Source organism: Vipera berus (genome assembly GCF_964194415.1).
Source record: "Vipera berus genome assembly, chromosome: 7".
In the NCBI taxonomy this organism is placed as follows: domain Eukaryota; kingdom Metazoa; phylum Chordata; class Lepidosauria; order Squamata; family Viperidae; genus Vipera; species Vipera berus.
Window position 1 is genome coordinate 66,053,831 of NC_138209.1, and position 25,637 is coordinate 66,079,467.

The following is a 25,637-nucleotide window of genomic DNA, read 5'->3' on the forward strand; positions in this document are numbered from 1 at the left end:
GCTGTTGAGTACCTGATATTAATATTTTAATTGAAAAAAGTGATAATTCTGTTTGGAAAGACTTCATTACATTTGCTCCTTGGCCAGGCTGCTCTGAGGTTTTATCAAGTAAGTCAGTATATTCTAGTGTTTCAGAAAGTAACCATTCTTTGCATGTTTTTTTTTTAAAACTTGTGTCTCAGAACAATGAGCTGGAGCTAATGTCAGCAAGGATGCCCAGATCATTATATCAGTGGGAGCCTTCAGTGTGATCCTTAGAGTGTAATCTTCCAGGGAACAGCTACTCAGGCCAAATTCTAAACAATCTCTTGAGTACTGTCTTATTCTCCAGAAGCCATACATAGGATGGTTAAATGGGCCGGTATATATACCCTACCCTTCAAAAAAACCAAACCCAAAGATAGAGAGCTTCCGAAAGGCTGATTACTGGAAGGCTTCCATACTCCAACCTGCTTGGATTTTACATAACATTTGTTGAAGAGGTTTTAGAAATCATTTAGGTGACATTGGTCAATTGCTAATAGATTTTTCCAAGCTATTAAAACAATCCAGAGAAAACTAGGAACTAGGTATAAGCTGTACAATGGTTACTTCAGTTGACATAAAGACACTCGCTCACCTTAAGAAATATCAGAACTACTATAAATGCTGATTTGCACAATTGCAGGTGTGAGTAAAATGGTGATCATGGAAAATAATGTTAGGACTAAACTGCTTTTTGAGATCATTTCTGGATGATAATCATAAGCACCCAATGGAAAATAATCCTCTTATTTCAAAACTTCATCCCAAGAAAGCAGGACTCTTGGAACAGTTCGTTCGAAAAAGAACTTTTATTAGGAGAAGCTGATAGAAGGTAGGATCTGAGAGTTAAAAGAGTCCCAAGCAAACTCCACCCCAATAGTTCATCCGGTCAGTTCAAATGAGCCAATCCCCAGGTGTTAAGTCCACTCTGGGAACAGAGCTGATAACAGAGTCTGTTCCCATGCCTGTGAAGAGGTTGTGGGGTCTTCGGACTTCCGGTGGCGGCGCGGCGCCGAAGATAGCCGTTTCGGGCTATCCGCTTCACAGCTGAGTTTTTTCCACCTAAAACAGCGCCGATCAGCTGTTTAGGTGGAATTGAAGCCCCCTCCTCGGGAGAAGAGGGGGTGAGGCCCCAGGTAGGGGTTGAGTTCTCCGGGGCCGCCTGAGCTGAAAGCTTGGGCAGCTGAAGGATTAAGCTCCCCCGTAGCCTGGGTTGCTCCGAGCTGCTTAGCGTCTCTGTTCCGGGATTTTTGGAGCAGAGCCAGGCGTTTGCGACCACCCCTGCCAGAAGGAAAGATTTTGGAGTAAAAAGGAGCAGGCAGAGCGGTACAGGAGGATAAGGTGAAGAGGACTTTTATTCTTACTCCCTAGTTCAATGGACTTTATAAACTTAAAGTGAAAGTGCGCAACAAGTGAAAGTGAGGTAAGATGGCGGCTAAATCTTCCTCTAAAGTTCTTCGGAGTGCGGGAAATTCTCCGGTGCAACAGACATCGTTGCAAGCTTTGCTTCCTCCTGCACCTCCTGTGGCATTGACGCTTAAGGACTTACAAGATGCCTTTGCAAAGCAATCCCAGGTAATGTCAGAAATGCTGGGTGATAAGATGGCAAAGTTGGAGGAGAAATTGGAGGAGAGGATGGAAGAGAAGTTTAACGTAATGGAGGAGAGGATGGAAGAGAAGTTTAGTGCAATGAGGGTGGACATTTTGTCTACAGTGGAAAGCGTGGCTGAATGTGTGCAACGTTTGGACGAAAAAGTGGAGGATCTTAGTCAAAAGAATACTATATTAGAAGTAAAGGTACTGGAGAATGAAAATTTAAGGGATAAAATGGACGGAGAATTGAGTCTTGTCCAGTTCCATCAGATGCAGTATGCTATTAGAATCAGGGGCTTAAAAGAGAATCCTAAAGAAGACTTAAAGCAGCTGATTTCTGAGGCTCTGGAAGCAGTATTGGGCCAGCCAGCATCTGAGATAGAGGGATGTATGGATAAAGTTTTTCGGGTTAATTCATGGATTGCAAGGCAGAGGAAGCTACCTAGAGATGTGGTGGTCTATTTTACAAAGAGAGCAACTAGAGATGAAGTTATTCAAGCTGCTTATGATACTAAAGTTGTGGTTGCTGAGCAAGAAGTTCTGGTTCTAAAAGAGATTCCTCCAAAGATTTTAAGGAGAAGGAAAGATTTTGCATTTCTTGTACAGGAACTTAAGCAACGTGATATTAAGTTCAGATGGGAGATTCCAGTCGGATTGGTGGTGATGCACGAAGGTAAAAGATATCGTTTGGTTACTGTGACTCAGGCGCGTGACTTCTACAGCAATGTTTTAAAAGCAACCCCTCTATCACTCTTGGAAGCTGCAAAGAGATCTGGAGAGGGGAAACCTCAAGAGGCTGAAGGTGGACAGACAGAGGAGAATGGTGCTGGAGGGGATCAAATTATAGTTTCATCGGCTGCTGCTGGAGAGCAGAGGTTGACGCGTGCCGCTTTAAAACGAGCAAGACAAGTGCAAGAGCAAGACCAGCAGAAGTTTATGGAACTTTCAAAGCGTACTTATATTGAAGCTGTGGGAGGAGCGCGGCCCAAAGAAAATATAGGGGTTATTGAAGATGTGCTCCAAAAGCTTCGGGGCGCCACGCATGGTGACTAAATTTCTAACTTGGAATGTTAATGGACTAAACTCACCACAGAAGAGAAAGAAAGTTTTTCAATATCTAAAACAATTTAAGATTGATGTTATATGTTTGCAAGAAACGCATATTAGGGTTATGGACCAAAAGTATTTATCGAACTCAAGGTTGGGCACGCAATTTGTTGCTTCTGCGATGAATAAGAAAAATGGAGTGGTTGTCTACATTAAAAGTACTCTAACAGCGGAATTAATTGAAGCAGATAAGCAAGGAAGATATGTTATGATAGATTTGATGTTAGAAGGTAAAAAAATGCTTCTAGTTGGACTGTATGCTCCTAATTTTTTAGTTCACTTCATACAAAGCTTACTCAATTGGATTACAAATCGTTTATTTTTATGGGGGATTGGAATGGTGTTTTGGATGCACAGATGGATAAGGCTGGTTCTTTTAAGCGTGTTCCGAGTCATGCCAGATTGCCTAAATCTTTTTTTGAAATGAAGGATGATTTGGAACTGCGAGATATCTGGTGTGACACACACTTATATGAAAAGGATTATACTTTTTTTTCTGACAGACATCAATCTTTTTCCAGGATTGATTTTATTTTGCTGACTAATGATTTTTTTTCTAGGATTAAGAAGGTAAAGATCTGTGCAAGAACTATTTCGGACCATAGTCCAGTTTGGTTAGAGATTAATAAGGACAATAGGGACAGGCGCTCGTGGCGCGTAAATGAGAATTTGTTTAGAAATCAGAGAAATGTGGAAGAATGTAAACAGCGGATGAAGGATTTTTTTGAAATTAATATGAATAAGGATACCTCTATGGATATGGTTTGGGATGCTAGCAAGGCCTACATGAGAGGGGTGTTGATATATATGAATAATAAATACAGACGTACTTTGGAAGCCAGAAGGAAAGAATTGGAGAATGAAATTAGGGAAAAAGAAAAGGCCTTAATTTTGAACCCATTGGATGTGAAGACTAAGGAGGTTATTAAGCTATTAAGAGGACAATTTGATAAATTGATGGCTGATCAAGTGGCAACCAACTTGCGGTTTGCCAGGCATAATACTTTTTGCAATGCTAACAAGCCAGGCAGATGGCTAGCTTACAGACTAAGGAAAAAGCAAAGGGCTTCTAATATAGATAAAATTGAACATAAGGGAAAGGTTGTGTTTCAACAGGATCTTATTAAGGAAGCCTTTGTGGATTTTTATTCTAAATTATATGCTAAGGAGAAGATTAATGAAAAAGACATTGATGTATATTTGGAAAATGCTAGCATCCCGGTTCTTACGCAAGCACAAAAAGAGGAGATTAATCAATCGATAACAGAAGAAGAAATTTTAATAGTAATTAAGGAATTGAAGATGGATAAGGCGCCAGGTACGGATGGTTTGACTGCGGTTTACTACAAAAATTTACAAATGGAGTTGATAAAACCGTTAAAGGAACTGTTTCAGACAATTCAGAGAGGGGGAAAGGTGCCTCCATCTTGGAGAACTGCTTTTATCTCTTTGATTCTGAAGGAAGATCAAGATGCTACTCAAGTAAAAAACTATAGACCGATATCACTTTTAAATACAGATTATAAGATATTTGCTAAGGTGTTGGCTAACAGATTGATGAGGGTTCTGCAACAGGTGATTCATGGGGATCAAACTGGGTTTATTAGTGGTAGGCAAATGAAAAATAATGTGAGGCATATAGTTGATGTGTTAGAGTTTTTGGAAAGGAACAACCAGATTTCTGCGGCGCTAATTTTTTTAGATGCTAAAAAAGCTTTTGATCAATTGAATTGGCAATTTTTGATGAAAGTTTTAGATAAAATGAATTTTGGGGATAAATTTTTGCAACCAATTAGGGCATTATATCAAAAACAAACTGCCCGAATAATAGTTAACAATAGTTTGACTGAAGTATGTAATATTGAGAAGGGCACAAGGCAAGGGTGTCCGTTATCACCTTTTTTATTTGTGTTAACATTGGAGATATTATTGGTAAAAATACGGAATTCGGATAGAATTAAGGGTATACAAATTAGAGATCAGGACTATAGACTGAGAGCGTTCGCTTCATCCCAAGAAAGCAGGACTCTTGGAACAGTTCGTTCGAAAAAGAACTTTTATTAGGAGAAGCTGATAGAAGGTAGGATCTGAGAGTTAAGAGTCCCAAGCAAACTCCACCCCAATAGTTCATCCGGTCAGTTCAAATGAGCCAATCCCCAGGTGTTAAGTCCACTCTGGGAACAGAGCTGATAACAGAGTCTGTTCCCATGCCTGTGAAGAGGTTGTGGGGTCTTTGCACCATTCTCTCCCGCAGTGAGAGACAAGCCAGATGGTGGGAGGCACATTCCTTTCTCACCCCAGGTTGAGATCAAAGGAGAAACACTTCAAAGAGCGAGCAGATAGAAACAGCAGAGTGGATACAATGTAGCAAAGCAGAAAGGGTGTCCCCAGAGCCTTCCCACCTCACCCTCAGGAGAATGGCAGAACCCACTGTTAGCAGATTTCCACGTGCACAACACCAGCTTCATCCTCACCGCCAGGCCCCTGGACTGCGAGCAGATGGTGCGCCACAGCGATCACGCCGAGAGGGGTGATTGTGCAGGTTAAAATCACCATTGCTGAGGTGAATGACCTCGCTCCCCGCTTCCCTCGGGGAGTTTGTGCGCTTCAGCGAGCTCAGTCCGGCCAGCAGCACTTTCCACTCGTCTGCCACATGGGATCCTGACGAGGGAAGCTTTGGCATTTGGGGCAGCTACTCCTTACTGCTGCAGCTTCAGGACGGCCTTGTGGACAGAGGGGAAAGGTCTGTTTTTCCAGGTGCACCACGGCACTCCCTCTGACCCTCTGGGACTGCTGTAGTTGAGGCGGCTGGACCGTTAGCAGACGGCTACCCATCGGTTGCTGGTTGAAGCTTGGGACGGCGGCAGCCCTCGCCGGAGCCTCCAAGCAGTGGTCCAAATGCTGGATGAGAACGACAACGCCCCCACTGTCGGGCAACGCAAGCATCACGCCCACCTATGGGAAGACATGCCTTCAGGTGCTGCCATGTGTCAGGTTTTCGCCACCAACCTGGATCTGGGTGTCAACAGAGAGGTGACTTACGTGCTTAGCCGCCCCCAGGTGTGAATTACTAAGTTTGCAAACTATAGCTTATTGATTAGTGTCTTGTGTGAAAGGAGTCAATTGTGACTTTACACAACTTCCATTAAAACCATGCTTAGTTAAATGGGTTTGGGTACAGCTGCCCAAACAAATACAGGTGAAACTCGAAAAATTAGAATATCGTGCAAAAGTTCATTTATTTCAGTAATGCAACTTAAAAGGGGAAAGTAATATATGAGATAGACTCATTACATGCAAAGCAAGATAGTTCAAGCTGTGATTTGTCATAATTGTGATGATTATGGTGTACAGCTCATGAAAACCCCAAATCCACAATCTCAGAAAATTAGAATATTACATGCAATCAATAAAACAAGGAGTGTACATAGAACAATATCGGACCTTTGAAAAGTATAAGCATGCATATGGACTCAGTACTTGGTTTGGGCCCCTTTTGCAGCGTTTACTGCCTCAATGCGGTGTGGCATGGAAGCTATCAGCCTGTGGCACTGCTGAGGTATTATGGAAGACCAGGATGCTTCAATAGCAGCCTTCAGCTCTTCTGCATTGTTCGGTCTCATGTCTCTCATTTTTCTCTTGGCAATGCCCCATAGATTCTCTATGGGGTTCAGGTCAGGCGAGTTTGCTGGCCAATCAAGCACAGTAATCCCACGATCATTGAACCAGGTTTTGGTGCTTTTGGCAGTGTGGGCAGGTGTCACGTCCTGCTGGAAAATGAAGTCAGCATCCCCATAAAGCTCATCTGCGGAAGGAAGCATGAAGTGCTCCAAAATCTCCTGGTAGATGGCTGCGTTGACCCTGGACTTAATGAAGCACAGTGGACCAACAGCAGATGACATGGCTCCCCAAATCAACACAGACTGTGGAAACTTCACACTAGACTTCAAGCATCTTGCAGTGTGTGCCTCTCCGTTCTTCCTCCAGACTCTGGGTCCTTGGTTTCCAAATGAGATGCAAAAGTTGCTCTCATCAGAAAAGAGGACTTTGGACCACTGAGCAACAGATCAGGTCTGTTTTTCTTTAGCCCAGGTAAGACACTTCTGGCGTTGTTCAGGAGCGGCTTGACAAAAGGAATACAACATTTGAAGCCCATGTCCAGGATCCGTCTGTGTGTGGTGGCTCTTGATGCACTGACTCCAGCCTCAGTGCACTCCTTGTGAAAGTCCCCAACACTTTTGAATGGCCTTTTCCTGACAATCCTCTCCAGACTGCGGTCATCCCTGCTGCTTGTGCACCTGTTTCTTCCACACTTTTCCCTTCCACATAACTTTCTATTAATGTGCTTTGGAAACATCCAACATCTTTTGCAATTACCTTTTCAGGCTTTCCCTCCTTATGGAGGGTGTCAATGATGGTTTTCTGCACAACTGTCAGGTCAGCAGTCTTCCCCATGATTGTGATTCCTACTGAACCAGACTGAGAGATCATTTAAAGGCTCAGGAACCCTTTGCAGGTGTTATGGCTTAATTAGCTGATTAGAGTGGGACACTTTGAGCCTAGAATATTGCACCTTTTCCCAATATTCTAATTTACTGAGATTGTGGATTTGGGGTTTTCATGAGCTGTAAGCCATAATCATCACAATTATGACAAATCACGGCTTGAACTATCTTGCTTTGCATGTAATGAGTCTATCATATATTAGTTTCCTCTTTTAAGTTGCATTACTGAAATAAATAAACTTTTGCACGATATTCTAATTTTTCGAGTTTCACCTGTACTTCATCTTTCTGAATGGAACAACTTTCCCTATTTTGGTACATTGCTGAGATTTTCAGCTATACTTCTCATAATTTCTCAACTAGCAAATTCAGACATATAGAGATTATAGGTATTATAGCTCAACATGTCTGCAAGGCAACAGTTTAGGAAAAACTGACTGTATAAAGAGATGAGAGAATTAAAAGAAGGGATTGTTTAAAAAATAAAGAATACCAGTTTCTGCTAGTCTGTTAACTTACGGTCACGATCTTGAATTTTATAATCATCTGGATGATGGAGAATCTCCATAGACATAACGCACAAATCATTTTATTTTTCTCATAGATGCCTCTCACATATGAAAAACTGAAACGGAAGGAAGAGGAGTGGAGATGGAATGTGGGGAGGGATAACTGAAAAGTGAGGGGAAGAGAAATGAGAGAAGTGGAAAAAGTAACTGGACAGGCAAGAAAGAAAACAGAACAGAAACCTATGCATAATTACTTGGGTTAGTACTGTTCTTCAAGTCCATGTTAATATGCATTTATCAAGTCCCTGAGTTGACAGAAAAGTATGCCAACCATAATTTGTGCTGTCTTAATAATTTATTTATTTTATTTATTTAATTTAATTTGTATACCGCCCTTCTCCCGAAGGACTCAGGGCAGTGAACTGGGCAATAAATACTAAAATACAGAAATACAAAAATTAAGAAGAGATTAAACCATAATGCCCAATAAAACAGATAAATTTACATAAAAACAGTGATAAAATCCCAAAACCCATCAGACCAGGCCGGCTTGTTCAAACAAATAGGTCTTTAGATCACGTCGGAAGGAGCAAAGTTCGGGGGCCATCCGGAGCTCAACCGGTAAACGGTTCCACAAATCTGGCACACCCACAGAGAACGCCCTCCCCCTGGGGGTCACCAGTCGGCACTCTCTGACCGGTGGCACCCTGAGGAGGCCCTCTCTGTGGGAGTGCACTGGGCGGAGGGAAGTTGATGCCGGCAGCAGGTGCTCCCTAAGGTACTCCGGACCCATGCCATGTAGGGCTTTAAAGGTCATCACCAGCACCTTGAATCTCACCCGGAAGGCAACTGGAAGCCAATGCAGCTCACGGAGCAGAGGTGTAACATGGGAGTATCGGGAGACCCCCAACACGACTCTTGCGGCTGCATTCTGCACCAGTTGGAGCCTCCGAGTGGTCCTCAAGGGCAGCCCCATGTAGAGAGCATTGCAGTAGTCTAACCGAGAGGTCACAAGCGCATGAGTGACTGTACGCAAGGCTGGTACTGTCCTTTCATTTTAATTCAGGACAATTAGGACATATAGTAGCTGAATGAGTTTCTCTCACTTTCTTTCCCTTTTCTGGTAAACATTAACCAGCTTCGTGAGAAATAACTCATCAATCACTGTCCTTAATATGGGATAGGACTGGTGCTGGGGAGGAAGGAGATTCTGATGGGTGGCTAGATTTGTTAATTTAGGTGTCTTCCAAATTGCTCTGTTTCTGTGCAAGTGTTTAGTGCAGGGCTTTTCAACCTTTCCGCCCATTGTACCACTTTTAGGATATGGCAACATCCAAGTATCACCAGTCGCCTAGCAAGGTGTCAAAAACTGATCCTGGCGCTTCCGCTGAGCCCTGACAGCCCTGCAGCTCCAGCCGTCTCTTGCTCAGGCTTGTGCGGTGCTGCCACCGGTTCAGCTCATTCCTCTCCCCCTCTACCACTTTTCTAGGATGGTTGCGTAGCACCTGCCAGGTGCCCATGTACCACTGGTTGCAAAGCCCTGGTTTAGTGCAAGTGTCTTAAAAAACCTACAACTATCAGCAGATAACCAGTTGCTAATTAGTCAGCCTTTTTTGTAATAATTTTTATTGAAGTTTAAAAATAAAGATAAAAACTAATGCAAACTAAGAAAAACTTTAAAAAATGAGAAAAAAGTTCAGGAAAAAAGGGGAAGGGAAAAATATAAAGAAAAAATTATATAGCAAGTACGAATTCAGTAATGTTTCATCTTTAACATTTCAGTCAAATATCTCTTCATCCCATAGCTTATGTTTTATATATAAGCAAATAATAAAGAATTGTCATTCAGTCTTAATCTGCCAAAGTCCATTAAGAGTTACCAGAAGTAATATTTTATGTATATTTTAACCTTAAAGCAAGTAAATGCATTTCACATTTCTTGACTTTATACAATAACTTATTTTTTTCTAAGAATATAACAAAAAATCTCTTCTTCCCATATTTCATCTGTAAAGAAATTTTTAAAGCCTCATCACTCAAGAAACATCCATTAAAAGCTACCAAAGGGCACTTTTTCATTCAGGCATTTTATTTGAATAAGTGTCTTCACAACCTCAGCAAGTGTGTTTTATGTATGAGAAGTGTTTCATTTCTTTCCTTTCCATGCTGAAACAAGTATTGTTAAGTTAAAGCAGCTGCCTGTATTTTAAGCCTGAGGAGAGGAGCTGAGAACAAATTAAGTCCAGCTTTTCTGAAGTAAATAAATTGTGGTAAAAATAGAAATTGTGAAATAACCATGTCACTAAATAATAAACAGAATTTTTTGATTGCTTGAACAGCTACTGCTATGTATAGAAACAACTCATACAGCTTTATAAATGTTACTACTAAAAGCAAAAGTTCAAAACCTTAAGCAAGTCAAAAGAGGTAAGAAGTTCCCTTTATCTTAAAAACTAATTCTGGAAAACCAGGACACGACACCAAAGCAAATATTTAACTGTAACCTGAGACCTTGGTTTCCTAGAATGCTTGATGTAATCTGGACAGAAGCCAACCCCTACTGGAAAGTATATTGTGTCCTCCCCAAAGTATATTGTGTCCTCCCCAATCTGATGCTCTATAAATGTATTGGGATTGCCAGTTATTGTTATTAGCATGTAGAGTTACTACATTAGCCAGGAGACTACAATGTAATTGCAGAGTAGTAGTTTAGCTGCCTGTTTATCAGCTCAGTCAGGTACATGGGTGCATGCTTCCCATGGTGCTCTACAAGAAGACAAGCTGGCTTCGCACCAGAAAGAAAGATAAGTTTCTCTCCCTGCAGCATCATTCAAGGCCCCATCTCTTCCCAGAGTCGCCTCTAAAATGGGCACCACAATTAGGAAGGTTCAGAATGCAGTAATCTGACTGCCTGCACGGACAACATTCTGCCCCCCCATCCCAAAATTGTACCTATTTAATCTACTTGCACAGAAAATGCTTTCAAACTGTTAAGTGGACAGAAGCTGAGTGATGGGAGCTCACCCCAACACACAGTGCTAGGTCTCGAACCGCTGATGCAGAAACCATCTCCAGCGTCATTAAATCATTGAGCCACCACGCCTCAAGATTAACCAGTAAGCATAGCCAAAGGGTCATGCACTGTAAATGTAAAACACCAACCCTCTCGTGCAGGTGGGTCTGTTTATTTTGCTTATATAGTTTGGCTTGGGCAAAGAAAGAGTGGCATTCATATTTGGCTATGAACCGAAGCAGAAGAATCAGTAAAAGCTCTAACCAAGCTGTGCCACAAATTTGGAGAATGATTCAGAGGCCAAAACATTGGGAGAGCAAAATTTATATCACAAAAAGGAAACTTAGTGTGTGCAAACTTATGATAAAATATTTATTTATTTATTTATTTATTTATTAATGGGACTTATATCCCGCCCTATCTCCCGAAGGACTCAGGGCGGCTAACACCAATAACATATAACAGAAATTAAGATAAAATTAAAATTAAAATTAAAGTCATCTGTGCAATAAATTAAAATTAAAAATTAAAAATAAATTAAAAATTGTAAACATAATTAAAATGCCTGTCAGAAATATCCTTAATTTCACATGCTAGAAAAATAATGCTTAGAATCAACAAGTACAATTATCAAAATATGAAAAAAAGTGATGCCAGGGGTTCAGTCCGGTGTTTAAAAAGACCAAAACTGCATGCTGAATAATTGAGAAAACAAAACAAAACAAAAAACCTTTCAAAAGTCGATATCAAATGAGCAGCTCCATACGTAGAAAGTAAAAGAAAAAAATTCTGAGGCAAAGTAGGACAGCAATCAACATTAAGGATATGTTCAGCAACCTTAGATTTTGTCAAAACATTGAAATGTGGCATATCATCACAATGAAAGGTCTGCATCTTATGTTTACATACACTGTTGCAGGTGACTACAAGAGAGGCAGAGTTTGTAACTGGCATGTATAAACCCCTAACTCAGGTGTCCATGATCAAAGGTCCAGTTTTTTCTGTTAAAAGAAGATTTTTCTGCAATATGCCTTATGCAGTAAGAATTAATACATTTAACACAGCAAGTTGGAAATAATTGTAGAGTCTATATCTACCAGGTGCAAGAAATCAAGAGCCAAAGAGGTTCAAATAACGACAAGTTTATTGCATGCCAATACTCTTTAGGGGTTCCCAACCGGGGGTGCGAGACGATATTCCAGGGAGTGCAAAAACCTGGGTTTAGAAGTTTCAAAATTATAGTGTATATGCATAATTCGTTGCCATTATTTCAAACTTTTGTAAGGGGTGAGAGAATATATCAGAAGCGTTCTAGGGGTGCAGGATATAGAAAAGGTTGGGAACCACTGCTCTACAAGAATCTGAACTACTAATGGTCAAAGCAATTTGGTGGAATTCAAGATGGGCTGGACTTACATCTCTTTTGGGCACAATAATGGTTTTGGTAATGGTTTTCAAAGCCCTACATGGCATGGGTCCGGAGTACCTCGGGGATCACCTGCTGCCGGCGTCAACTTCCCTCCGCCCTGTGCCTTCCCTCAGAGAGGGCCTCCTCAGGGTGCCACCGGTCAGAGAATGTCGGCTGGTGGCCCCCAGGGGGAGGGCCTTCTCTGTGGGCGCCCCGGCTTTATGGAATCAGCTGCCGGTTGAGCTCCGGATGGCACCTGACCTTTACTCCTTCCAACGCGGTCTGAAGACCTATCTATTTGAACAAGCCGGCCTGGCCTGATGGGGGATGTGTTGGGGTTTTTATTGTGGATTTTTTTATTACCATCTATTGTTTTAGCTCGGGCTCCTATTTAATTCTTTTTAAATTTTTGTATTCTGTATTTTTATATGTGCCCTGTTCACCACCCTGAGTCCTTCGGGAGAAGGGCGGTATACAAATATACTAAATACTAAATACTAAATACTAAGGGACTCAAGACACGTTCCTCAGGATGGTCACCTCACTCAGAATTCTTAGGTTCTCCAACATTATTTCTGAAATTATTCATGTGATCTCAGGGATTTTAATAAACTGTGGAGTAACTAGCACATCAACAGAATTCCTGTTTTTGCCTGGTATTCAGAATGATAAAGCACTTTCAAAATTGCTAAAGTGTGAGATGGAGGACTAGAACTTAGAATGATACACTGATTGACCTCTGTGACCTGTGTATGGAATAATGGAATGAGAATGTATGGGCTCATGCTAGCTTCCTATTACAGCCACCGGCTAGATTATGAAAGGAAAAAAAAACAAATCCAGAAAAAGATAGTAGCTCACCTCTTTCGTAGTTTTGCTCAGAAAATTACAAAGAGGCATACTCAGCTCATAGGAATCTTACATTTTTACTGGTTTTGTAAAAAATTTATGTGTTTTTCCTCTTGTTTGGAAGTTGCAATATGCTGGGAAATAGTGCTATGCTTACTGTATACTGTGAACATTTTATATGGTTGTAAACTAGATAATATAGTCATTATCGGGATTAGAGGATTGACTTGGTCAATTCAAAAAAATCAGCTGGAATAACACAATCATGGAACTCACTGGATTTACGTAGCAGAGTGAACGCCTGTTACTCATCCCAGCTTCTGCCAACCTAGCAGTTTGAAAGCACGTAAAAATGCAAGTAGAAAAATAGGGACCACTACGGTGGGAAGGTAACAGTGTTCCGTGCGCCTTTGGCGTCTAGTCATGCCGGCCACATGACCACGGAGACGTCCTCGGACAAGTGCTGGCTCTTCGGCTTTGAAACGGAGATGAGCACCGGCCCCTAGAATTGGAAACGACTAGCACGCATGTGCGGGGGAACCTTTACCTTTACCTTTTAAAATAGTAATAAGTCAATTTTGTGATGCTGTGTAAGTTCTATGGGCACTGCTATTCTGTAATTTCTAATATTCTGATTCTTAAACCGGGCAAATGAAGTTCTATTTTCTTTTCTCCACAGATTTCAAAATCCATGTAGTGTTTATGGACTTTGACAGGTAAACACTGTGGATTTTGAAACCCTTTTCTTTCTTCCTAACTATGGCACTTTTAAAAAGTATTTCCCATTAAGAATTGTGTTTGTTTAGAACAGGGGTTTTGGAGACCCCTGGGATCCCCAAGACCCTTTCAGAGGGGTCACAAAATCAAATAAATATTTTAAAATTTCTCAGGTTTAATTTCTAATGTTGATACGTAACACACCTAAATCCCAAGCATTTTGAGATTCTCAGTCGTTTTTTGTTAATGTAAATGTGTCCTGAGGCCAGCATGCTTGAGAACTACTGATTTAAAAGAGTGCTTTCTTATTAGACTTTCTTCTTTTAAAAATGACTTTGTCTGTTCTGCTTTGATAATATTTCCTCCTTTTGGGAACAAACAAAGCAGTTTTTAAAGTAAACCATACTTTTCTTATACTTAAATTCTGTTTTATGTAATTCTAGACACTTTACCTAATTGTCTACATATTTCGAATTGTCTCTAAAGCCCCGATGGTTGTAAGCAGGAATCCATTAATACTGCTTTAGCAATGTTTTATTAACAGAATAAGCAAGTGCACATTTTTTTTTTCATTTCTGATTGATGCGTCTGTGTCCCGCATTGACTCAAGCAGTGGTTTCCTTCTACTTTGTGCAAAAAATTGAGCCGTCACACTTAAGTCTGCTCCATTTCCACTCATGGCATTACATCTAGTACTTGGAAAAAGGTGAAACGAAGGGCAGTCATTTAAACCTCCTAGACGTTCTTGGGACAAGCAGATTTTGCATGCTTTATGGTTCTTACAACTCCCACCCCTGTAATGCATATGGTTTAATGTAATTTTCAAACTGCTGGATGTATATTTCCACACAGAGAAAATATTTAAAGCTGTTATACATTGAATTGTTTTTCATTTTAGACTCCATGTTTCTGTTGCTTTGAAAGTGCAGAAGTATCATTTTGTATCTTGTAGCAAATGATTCTAAATAGCTTTGGTCAAAGCATTCACTACAGCTCTATGGAAATCTAAATTAAAAATTGTAGAGGTTTTTGATAGCGAAAACATAGATGAATGTTGAAAAACCTGTGTTTGTGTGTGTCAGTATATAGTTTAAATCTAAAAACTCCTCCCTTTTTTGAATTGGAAAGTTTAGAAGGAATTACAAATGCCTAGCAACGACCCCTTGTGCCCTTTCTACAGAATTTGGGTAATCAATATGAACAGGTGCATAGCCTATTGTTAGGCATTGTTCTTAAATGCTAAGAACAAGGTATGTACAGGAAAATGAAAGAAGGGGATAATTTTTCTATAATTTTCATTTTCAAATTGCAAGATTTTGTTTGTTTATATTTATTTATTCCCAGTGCTTTTTTTCTAAAAAAAAAAGGTGCTGGAACTCAGAGGTGCTGTCACTGGGAGCGATGCTGGTGTCTTGCTACGGCATCGCCACCCGTCCTTTCCACCCCCACCCCTGTGGCTCAGAGCCACATGCCGTGGGGATTCCCCTCCCCACAGCTGCCGTAGGGATTCCCCTCCCCACAGCTGCCGTGGGGATTCCCCTCCCCGCAGTTGCCATGCCGCGGTCCATGCTGAGCCCCCACCCGGAGCTGCTCTGAACTCCAACCCAGAGCTGTGTTCCTCGTGGCAGTGGTCTCCAGCACCAAACAGCCTCTTTCCAACCACATCCAGAAAAATTTGTAACAAACATTGGAATTCTCAAGGCCATGTTTGGTATTTCCCAGCAATCTGTTCCTGGAAGGAAAAAGCAATCCCTGCTGCGTTACTGATCCCAGAGAAGCATTTGCATGTATGCAGGTATCCTTGGGGTGCCATAGTTATGGATGAGAAATATTGGTTGCAAAGTTGGCATTTCTGGATGTAATACAGATATTTTGGACTTATTTTTGTTTCTTTGCATGTTTGATATTTTTAAAAAGGCATATGTTACTGACTAGGCTTATGCACATATGTAACATCTTTTGCTAGGATACATGACCACTGCTTGTCCAGAATGTGAAAAGTGAAAGATTGTGACTAAACAAAACTTTAATATACAGATAATACCACCAGAAATTATTTTAGCCTTTTTAATAAATGTTGTTATTGATGTTAAGCTCACCATGGAAAACATCATATATTGTTATGTATATACTAGGTTAATTATTTAAAGACTGAAGTGCAACATAACTAGATTCTAAATAATCTATTTTTCAAAACACACAACAGTCTAAACAGTAAAAGTAAAGTCCAAATCAAGAATATTTCATTCTTAAGAATTGTTTAATTTAAAGTGGTTTAGTTGTAATAGATGGTTATAGATTCAAAATAGTTTTCAAGAGTGTACAAAATATACTATTTTTTTCTTGCATCAGCTAAATTAGACATATTACATTGAGAAAAATGTTTCTCATTTCTTTCCTGTTACCTTTATGAAATCATCATTGCAGAGATGTTAACATAGGAAATAGATTATTTTGTTATCTAATTTTACCTTCCAAAAGACAGAAGCAGATGAAAAATCTGAGGTTCTTTCCTGTTGGCTTTTTTGAATTAGCTGCTTTAGATTCTAAAAGTTTAGTTCCTAAAGAAGTAACCTTGTAAATAATTTTAATGTCCTCCTGTAGTGCAGGCTCTTTTATGACTCAAGGACTTCAACTCCCAGAATTCCTGAGCCAGCATGGCTCAGCATGGAAACCTCTCTCTTTCCCCTCAGCGTGGCTGGCTCAGGATTTCTGGGAGTTGAAGTCCACGAATCATAAAAAAGAGCCAAGATTGCCTACTCCTAAAGCCAATAGAGGAACTTTTTTTTTGGCAAAAAAAATGGTACTGGAACACCATTCTGAGTGTTCTAAAAAAAGCCGTTTATTCCCCACCTTTATTATTTTTACAAACATCTCAAGGCAGCAAACACACATAATACTCCTTCCAAGATGAATTTCCACATGATGTCGAGTGCATTCCACTGATGTATTTCCATTATTTTTATTGTTTCAACAATCCTCATATATTTCTAAAAGTATCCTAATAGATATTACAGAGGAACTGATGTGTTCTGTTGAGTCTGATGAATTATCTGCTCACAACAAAAAATATCTTCTACGTAAAGGATAATTTCCTATACTAAATGATGTCAGTGAAGAAGTGTTATTTAAATGGTGTGATTCATAATGATATAAGACTTTAAAAATGAAGAACAGTAATTTGAATTGTGCCCAAAAACAGCCTAGCAAGGTTTATGGGAAAGAAAAGTCATGTGCTTGGAAAACCTGGTGCCAATCAATATTTAAGCCAATTGGACTTTGGAACAGAAGGATTATATCACCCACATAAAGTAGCATGTACTAGCTTTGGGGGGGTGGGGGAAATCAAGAGTTTTTGACAGTCCCTTTAATTTAGTTATTTTGCCCATAGAGTATTAACCAGGATAAAATAATTAACAGGATATAACAGGAACTTAATAACATAATGACAGAAAATGACTTTGGTATTCTTCTACTTCTCAAGCAGGAAAACCCATAGCATTCTGGACAAATGGCTATCCAACTCCAGTGATGGAACACCCATAACTTCTGGAGGCAAGTAGTTCCACTGATTAATTTTTCTCACTATCAGAAAGTTTCTCCTTAGTCCTAGGTTGAATCTCTCCTTGACAGGTTTCCATCTGTTACCTCTTGAACTACCCTCAGGTGCTTTGGAGAATAGGTTGATCCCCTCTTCATTATGATAGCACTTCAAATATTGGAAGACTACTATCATTTCACCCCAATCCTTTACTTCATTAGACTGGACATACCCAGTTCCTACAATTCTTTATGGTATGTTTTAGCCTCCAAGCCCCTTTGTCATTTTTGTTGCTCTTCTCTGTGCTCTTTCTAGAGCCTCAGTAGCATTCTTTCTAGAGCACTCCAGATGTTAACAGGAGTAAGAATCAGAACGGTGTTCTGGTGATTGAATTTTTCTGACACTTAAACTGTCTCCTGCTTATGTAGGTGTTATTGACTGCCACAGAAGTATCGGTGGTTCAAACGATCCCCCTGTGATGCAGCAGCAGAATGCAACATTATTAAAACATAAAGGTAAAGGTAAAGGTAAAGGTTCCCCCGCACATGCGTGCTAGTCGTTTCCGACTCTAGGGGCCGGTGCTCATCTCCGTTTCAAAGCCGAAGAGACAGCGCTTGTCCGAGGACGTCTCCGTGGTCATGTGGCCGGCATGACTAGACGCCAAAGGTGCACGGAACGCTGTTACCTTCCCACCGGAGTGGTCCCTATTTTTCTACTTGCATTTTTTACGTGCTTTCGAACTGCTAGGTTGGCAGAAGCTGGGACGAGTAACAGGCGCTCACTCTGTTAGGCGGCACTCGGGATTTGACCCGCCAAACTGCCGACCTTCCGATCGACAAGCTCAGCGTCCTAACCCACTGAGCCACTGCGTCCCTATTATTAAAACATACCGTATGCTAAAAAACACCAGAAAATTAACCATTTCATTAAGGGTGTATGATTTCATATTCTGTTTCTTATAACTAACAGTCGTAGTCTATACTTCAATATAGTGACTTTGATGTAAGCTTTAGCTTCAAACAGACCAAGACAAGTAACTTTAAGTGCAGTGATTGTTAGATGTTTTTGTGCCAGCCATGGCAGTTCCCCAAAAAGGTCATCAGATGGGAGCAAAGAGGCTTCTTTGCTTCCACTGATGAGTCAGGGGTCCCAGGCCCCTGCAGCCCCATTGGCGAGAGAGTTTTATGGTTAGGGAGGGGCTGAGGTCCCCCATAAATACCTCTGCTCAAGGGGCTGCTCTTTTTTCTAGTTCTGCTCTCTTCTAGTCTACTTCTGTTCTTTTGTTCTCTCTCACATGCAGGCATGGATGCCTCCATGCCAAGTAATTCTTTCTCTCTAATCTATCGTTGAATAAAGATCATATGATTGCATCTCTGCGTTCTGCTTTTCACTTGGAAGCACCTTAACGATCCATCGACCTCGTGAGACCATCTCACAGTGATTTTATATTAGTATATAACTAGTAGACAGGCTTTAAAGCATGAAAACAAATCTATTTGTAGACTGGAATAAGGATATCAGACATTCTGTGTTGCTTCATTGACACCGACCACATTGGTGAAAACTGAAGCTTGATATCTTAAGAAATGAGAACTAACAGACAATGGGTATAAACCAGTCAAATGTAAATATATATGTTAGAAGTCTGAGTACAACATAATCTATTTTTAATGGTATGGGAGCAAGTAACATAGAAAAGTAGATGTGGAAAACTGATTTTTTTTTCAACACAAAGAAGTATAATGTACATACACATGGAAAAAATGAGGGTGGATAAAATTATACCACTAAAAACTCTATAGAAGAATTAATTTGTCCTATAATGAAATTCTTTAATCATATTGTTTGATTTTACACAAGTAATTCCTTTCAAAGTGTTGTTTGAAGATTTTTTTTTCCCTAATGGCTCAAAACCAAAAATTGTTTATGCAAAACAGTATATGTTTGGCCAATATTTTTTATTGTTTAATTTGATTATTTTTGAGTTAAGATTCATAGATCTGGGGATAATATTTTTCATTTTTTTTCTTCATAAATATGCCTTTGAACTTCCAGACCTTTGTACAGTTTTTGCATCATTACAGCTTCATAATGATTTTATGTTGCTACTAGACTGCTGAAGCATTCTGTTTTCATTTAAAAAGTCAAAAATGAAAGAACAGCATACATTTCCCAAGTTAAATCTGTATTGTAAATCTGTATGCAATTAATTTGGTGTTGCAAACAATTTTAATTTTACAGTCCAAGGAAAAAATAAATAAAGCATTAACAGCAAGCCATGATGACACAAAAATGACAGCAAGCATATGGTGATGGCCTGATGCAAATCCTGCCGTCATATATTTATTTCAATATCTGATGTAAATACACGAATTGTTGTGTTTGGTTCATGATGCGTGTTTGTCACTTTCTCTCTTTCCCCTGTTGGTATCCATGTATCTTATTAATATTTCCAGAGTCTTCATCTGTTAATTTCAGCAATAATTTATTTTGAAATGTTGCTGCTGTTAGAGTGATGCATATACTGTAAACATAGCCCAGCCTGTGCAAGCCCAGGAGTGGCAAATGTCTACATGTCACAAATGGCAGACTTGAATATGTAAGGATAACCTTGATTCATAGGCAGCATGCTGCATATTTGCAAATTCAGCATTCAGTCTAACAATTTAATTTAATAATTTAATTTAATAATTTGATTTCTATACCGCCCTTCTCCCGAAGGACTCAGGGCGGTGAACAGGGCAATACACAATAAAAATCAGATACAAAAATTAAAAAACCATTAAAAACCAATTAAACATCATGCCCATAAAATCAATACATATTAAGTTAAAAACTAATTTTAAAAAACCCAACCCCACCCCGTCAGACCAGGCCAGCTTGTTTGAAAAAAAATGTTTTAAGATCGCGCCGGAAGGAGCGAAGGTCGGGGGCCGTCCGGAGCTCAACCGGTAAGCTGTTCCAAAGGTCTGGCGCGCCCACAGAGAACGCTCTCCCCCTGGGGGTCGCCAATCGGCATTCTTTGATCGGCGGCACCCTGAGGAGGCCCTCTCTGTGGGAGCGCACTGGACGGAGGGACGTTGACGCTGGTCGCAGGTGTTGCCGTAGGTAATCCGGACCCATGCCATGAAGGGCTTTGTACGTCATAACTAACACCTTGAACCTCACCCGGAGAGCAACCGGTAGCCAATGCAGCTCGCGGAGCAGAGGTGTAACATGGGAGTATCGGGAAACTCCCAAGACAACTCGCGCGGCTGCATTCTGCACCAGCTGGAGTCTCCGGGTGGACCTCAAGGGCAGCCCCATGTAGAGAGCATTACAGTAGTCTAGACGAGAGGTCACGAGCGCATGAGTGACTGTGCGCAAGGCATCCCGGTCTAGATAGGGCCGCAACTGGCGCACCAGGCGAACCTGGGCAAAGGCCCCCCTAGTCACAGCTCCAATATGCTCTTCCAAAGAGAGCTGTGAATCTAGAAGGACCCCCAAGTTGCGAGCCCTATCTACGGGGGGTAATAGCTCACCCCCCATGGCCAATGATGGGATAATCGGAATTTCCCGGGATGCCGGCACGAACAGCCACTCAGTCTTGTCAGGGTTGAGTCGAAGCCTGTTCCTCCCCATCCAGACCCGGACCGCCTCCAGGCAACGGGACATCACGTCGAGGGCATCGCTGGGGTGGTTTGGGGTGGAAATAAAAAGTTGGGTATCATCAGCATATTGGTGATACCCAACTCCAAAACCACGAATGATCTCACCCAGCGGCTTCATATAGATGTTGAACAGGAGAGGCGAGAGAACCGATCCCTGAGGAACTCCACAAATGAGAGGTCTCAGGGTCGATCTCTGCCCCCCTGCCAACACCGACTGCGAACGTCCCAGGAGGTAAGAGGAGAACCACTGGAGAACCGTGCCTCCCACTCCTAACCCCCTGAGACGTCGCAGCAGGATACCATGGTCGATGGTATCAAAAGCCGCTGAGAGGTCTAAAAGGACTAGGACAGAGGAACAACCCCTGTCCCGAGCCCGCCAGAGATCATTCACCAGCGCGACCAATGCCGTCTCCGTGCTGTACCCGGGCCTGAAACCCGATTGGTACGGGTCTAGGTAGTCAGCTTCCTCCAAGAACAAAGGGAGCTGATGCGCCACCACGCTCTCAACAACCTTCGCCAAAAACCGAAGGTTGGAGACCGGACGATAGTTGTTTAAAATTGCTGGGTCCAAGGCCGGCTTCTTGAGGAGGGGTCTCACCACCGCCTCCTTCAAGGCGGCGGGAAAACTACCCTGACTCAAAGAAGCAGTAATCACTGCCTGGAGCCAGCCTCGTGTCCCATCCCGGGCTGCATAAGTCAGCCAGGAGGGGCACGGGTCCAACAAACACGTGGTGGAGCTCAGCTTCCCCATGATCTTGTCCACTTCTTCAGGGGTCACAGGATCGAACTCTTCCCAGATTAAATCGACAAGACCGCCCGTATCCTCTTCGACAGACTCTGCCCAGTCGGAGTCCAAACCGGTCCGGATCCGAGCGATTTTGTCCGACAGAAATCGACTAAACTCCTCGGCTCGACCCTGCAAGGGTTCCTCCCTCACCTCCTGATTAAGGAGAGAGCGAGTCACCCTAAACAGGGCGGCCGGGCGATTCTCTGCGGACGCAATGAGGGTGGCAAAGTGGTTAGACCTAGCCACCCTCAATGCTGCGAGATAAGTTCTCGTAAACGACCTTAGTCGTAACCGGTCGGATTCGGATCGGCTGGACCTCCAACAGCTCTCTAGGCCCCGTCTCCGACGCTTCATCTCGCGGAGCTCCATGGAGAACCATGGGGCCCATTGGGATCTGCGTCGGGTCAAGGGCCGCATGGGTACAACTTGGTCGAGTGCCTCTGTGGCTGCCCTTTCCCAGGCTTCCACCAGGGCATCGACCGAGCTGTGAGCAAAGGAGGCAGGTGGGGGCCCAAGCGCCGTTTGGAACCGCTCAGGGTCCATAAGGCGCCTAGGGCGGAACCATCTTGTTGGCTCAGCAACCCCACGACAGGGAGTGGCAAAACGGAAGACCATCCGCAGGAGATGATGATCGGTCCATGACAGGGGTAAATTAATTGGGGAACCCCCCCCAAGATCATCTAACCACCGTCCAGATAGAAAAACCAGATCGAGCGTGTGACCCCCTCCGTGAGTTGGGCCCAGAATAATCTGCTTCAGGTCCATGGCTGTCATGGAAGCCATGAACTCCCGAGCTAACTCAGATGATCCCCCCAGGGATGGTAGGTTGAAGTCACCCAAAACTATAAGTTTGGGGAACTCAACCACCAACCCTGAGAGGATATCGAGAAGCTCAGGCAGGGCTGCTGCCACGTGTCTAGGTGAAATATACACCAACAGCAAGCCCAACTGAGCTCTGGGACCACATCTCAGGAGGAGGGACTCACACCCGGCTATCTGGACTATGGTGGCCTCCCGCGGACATAAGGTCTCCCTCAGAACAACTGCCACTCCACCGCCCCTACCTTGAGCCCTAGGCTGGTGCAGCACCCGGAAACCTGATGAAATTTAATATGAAATATGGTGAGTGGTAGTGTTAAAGTAAGCTGGATTTACTTCCCAGTTGCCTCATGAAATATTGCTGAATTGGCACATTCAAGGAATTTACCAGGGAACGTATTTCTCCTATAGCAAAAATAATGGAATGGAAATTGATATTATCATAATCTTTATGATAATAATTAATTTTATTTAATTTAATTTACTTAATTTATTGGAATGCTCCCAATTTAAGCTCTGGGCACATGACCTAAATATACCAAAATACAAAAAAAGTAACCAATTTCAATTACAATCATGATTAACTATAAAATAATCACAAGTTAGCAATCCATCAAGCAAATAAATATAAAACATCATGTTGCTGGTTAGTATATAATTTGCAGGTTAGATAGAAAGAAAGCTGAACACAAGGAAAGAAACCCAATGTAATTACAAATAATAGAAGTTTATTAATGAAAATTCAAGACTGACAGTGTAAGAGAAATTTCTCCTCACAATAAGCCACAATGATACAGATTAAGATAAGATAATCTTTATTGTCATTTTTCTTACTGTGGGCACAACGGCACACATCAAAAATGAAATGTAGTTGCCCACTCTCAAGTGAAACCCATGACATACACCTAAACATACTATATACAACATATGTATAGACCCTAACCCCTACATATACATAACAAATAAATATTAAATACTGTCAGTCTTAAATATATAACGGGAGGAGGAAGCTTGAGAGTTCACAAGGTTAAGGCTGTATGAAATGAAATTATGGCTGAATCTGGACGTTCTGCTATGGATACCATGAAGCCTCCTCCCAGAAGGTAACAAGGAAAACAGATCATGAAGAGGAGTATAGTGTCCCAGATAATCTTTCAGACCCTGCTCAAGCAACCCTTCTGTGCTATGTCCTGGATGGAAGGGAGGGAACTGAAAATGGTCTTTTCAGCCATCCTCACCACTCTCTGCACTGCCTTCCTATCTGAAGCAATGATGCTTCCAAACCAGACTGTGATGCTGTATGACAGGATGCTCTCGATCGTTCCCCTGTAGAAAGTGGTCAGGACAGGGGAAGGAAGATGTGCTTTTCTCATGTGACGCAGAAAATACAGGCACTGCTGTGCCCGCTTCACCAGTTTCTCACTGTTCAGCAACCAAGCCAAGTAAATGCTGTAGCATCCACTCACAAAGGCATCCATTCTTGGGGGCAGAATTTACAGCTCCCCATTCCTTCCTCCACCCTTTAGAAGGCACGCCCAACACCAGAAAAGATTAGTCAGAATAAAATTAGATGCTGAGATTTACTTTAGATGACTTCATTTACTTCAAGTCTATCATTAAAGGAGATTCTATCATTAAGGGAGGAAAAAAAGGACGGGGGCATTCAATAAAGAATACAACTAGAAAAGTATACAATGTGCAAGCTCTTTGCCTCATGAAGTATGAGCCACAGGGAAACAAAATCAGCCTTTGAATTTGGATTGCATCTATTAAAATCAAAAGGGAAGCTTGTTAGTTCACGCTTGTTATAAGCAAATGATATACCACTCAGGAAAATAGGAAGACCTAGCTTCTTAAGCAATTTCTCTTCCTGGTGTTGGCGTATAAGTGGGTCAACCAGACAGTAGATCACAAACAGAGATCTCACCTACTCTATCATTAAAACAGAGTGAAAAACAGTAAAAATATCTTAATTTGCACATCTAACATACTTTACTCAAAGTCCATTACAGTACCCCACAATTAAAATTTATTATAAGTACTACCATTCTCAGCATTCTAACTCGTAGCCTACTTTTGGTTGGTATACTGCGCGTAAAGCTGCTGAATAAAACTATCCTTTTTTCAAGCACTCAGCATGTTTATGACTCAGCTCAGATCCAAACACAAAATCATTGTTTTGAATGGACCACAAAAACTATTATAGAGTTGATATTACAACATTAGATTCCAAAATTATTTCAACTTCAGTGTTAAGTAGTGGGCTGTTTGGTGCAGGAAGGAAGACCCAAGGCTGAGTACAGGATAACACATACTTTATTCTTGCTAGAACTGTACTGAAACTTGGCTGCAACCAGCCACAATATATAGTTTAGCCCCTAGGCGGCAGCCAATAGGTTTGAACCCACTCTTGCCACCTGGGGCTAGCCAACTGCAAGACAGGAGACAGCTAGTCTAGGTTACTGGAGAGCCGCTAGCTGCTCCAGCAACGCACGTGGTGTATCACCACAAGCCCAGTACATAACATTCAGTTTAGTTCAGGCTCAGCAGTAAAGGTAATTGTCTGTTATGAATTGTGACAGATTTACAGTAACAAAAATTCCTTAATCCATATTCCACACCAAACAGACTAAAAAAAAATCTAAGCAATCTGGCACTCTGCAGGCAGCTTATCTGCTCCAGAAACAGGTGTGGTTTACTTACATAATCCTTTAGACCAGGGATGTCAAACTCACCATGTCACGTGATGTGTTGCAACATATCGCGACTTTTTCTCTATTGCCAGAGCTGGGGTGGGTGCAGTTTCAGCATGACACATCCAGTCCATGGGCCGGCAGTTTGACACCCCTGCTTTAGACTATGAACATTTGCAAACTTATAGTTTTAGAGCTTTTATTACTTATTCAGTGGATAAATCAGTACAAAATACAAGCACATTAATAATAATGTAACTTATGAAAATGATAACTCTCCTGTGTTTGTTCACAATCCCTATTTTCAGGGCTTTTTTTGTAAAAAAAAAAAAAAGGTGCCACAACTCACACACGTCATACAACCCGCCTTGCCTATCCTACAAGGTTCCATCCAAAAAAGGTGCTGGAACTCCGTTCTTGGC

General features: G+C 41.7%; 1 protein-coding gene across 1 annotated transcript in view; it reads left to right on the forward strand.

The window, feature by feature from the left end:
• DCHS2 (dachsous cadherin-related 2) overlaps positions 1–25,637 on the forward strand; it is a gene marked incomplete at both ends in the record, with an annotated part of 64,730 nt that overhangs the window by 888 nt on the left and 38,205 nt on the right. Inside the window, 5 exon segments of the mRNA XM_081332543.1 lie at positions 5,524–5,541; positions 5,545–5,701; positions 17,695–17,781; positions 25,430–25,465; positions 25,468–25,533. Coding sequence (XP_081188669.1) covers positions 5,524–5,541; positions 5,545–5,701; positions 17,695–17,781; positions 25,430–25,465; positions 25,468–25,533 — 364 coding nt within the window.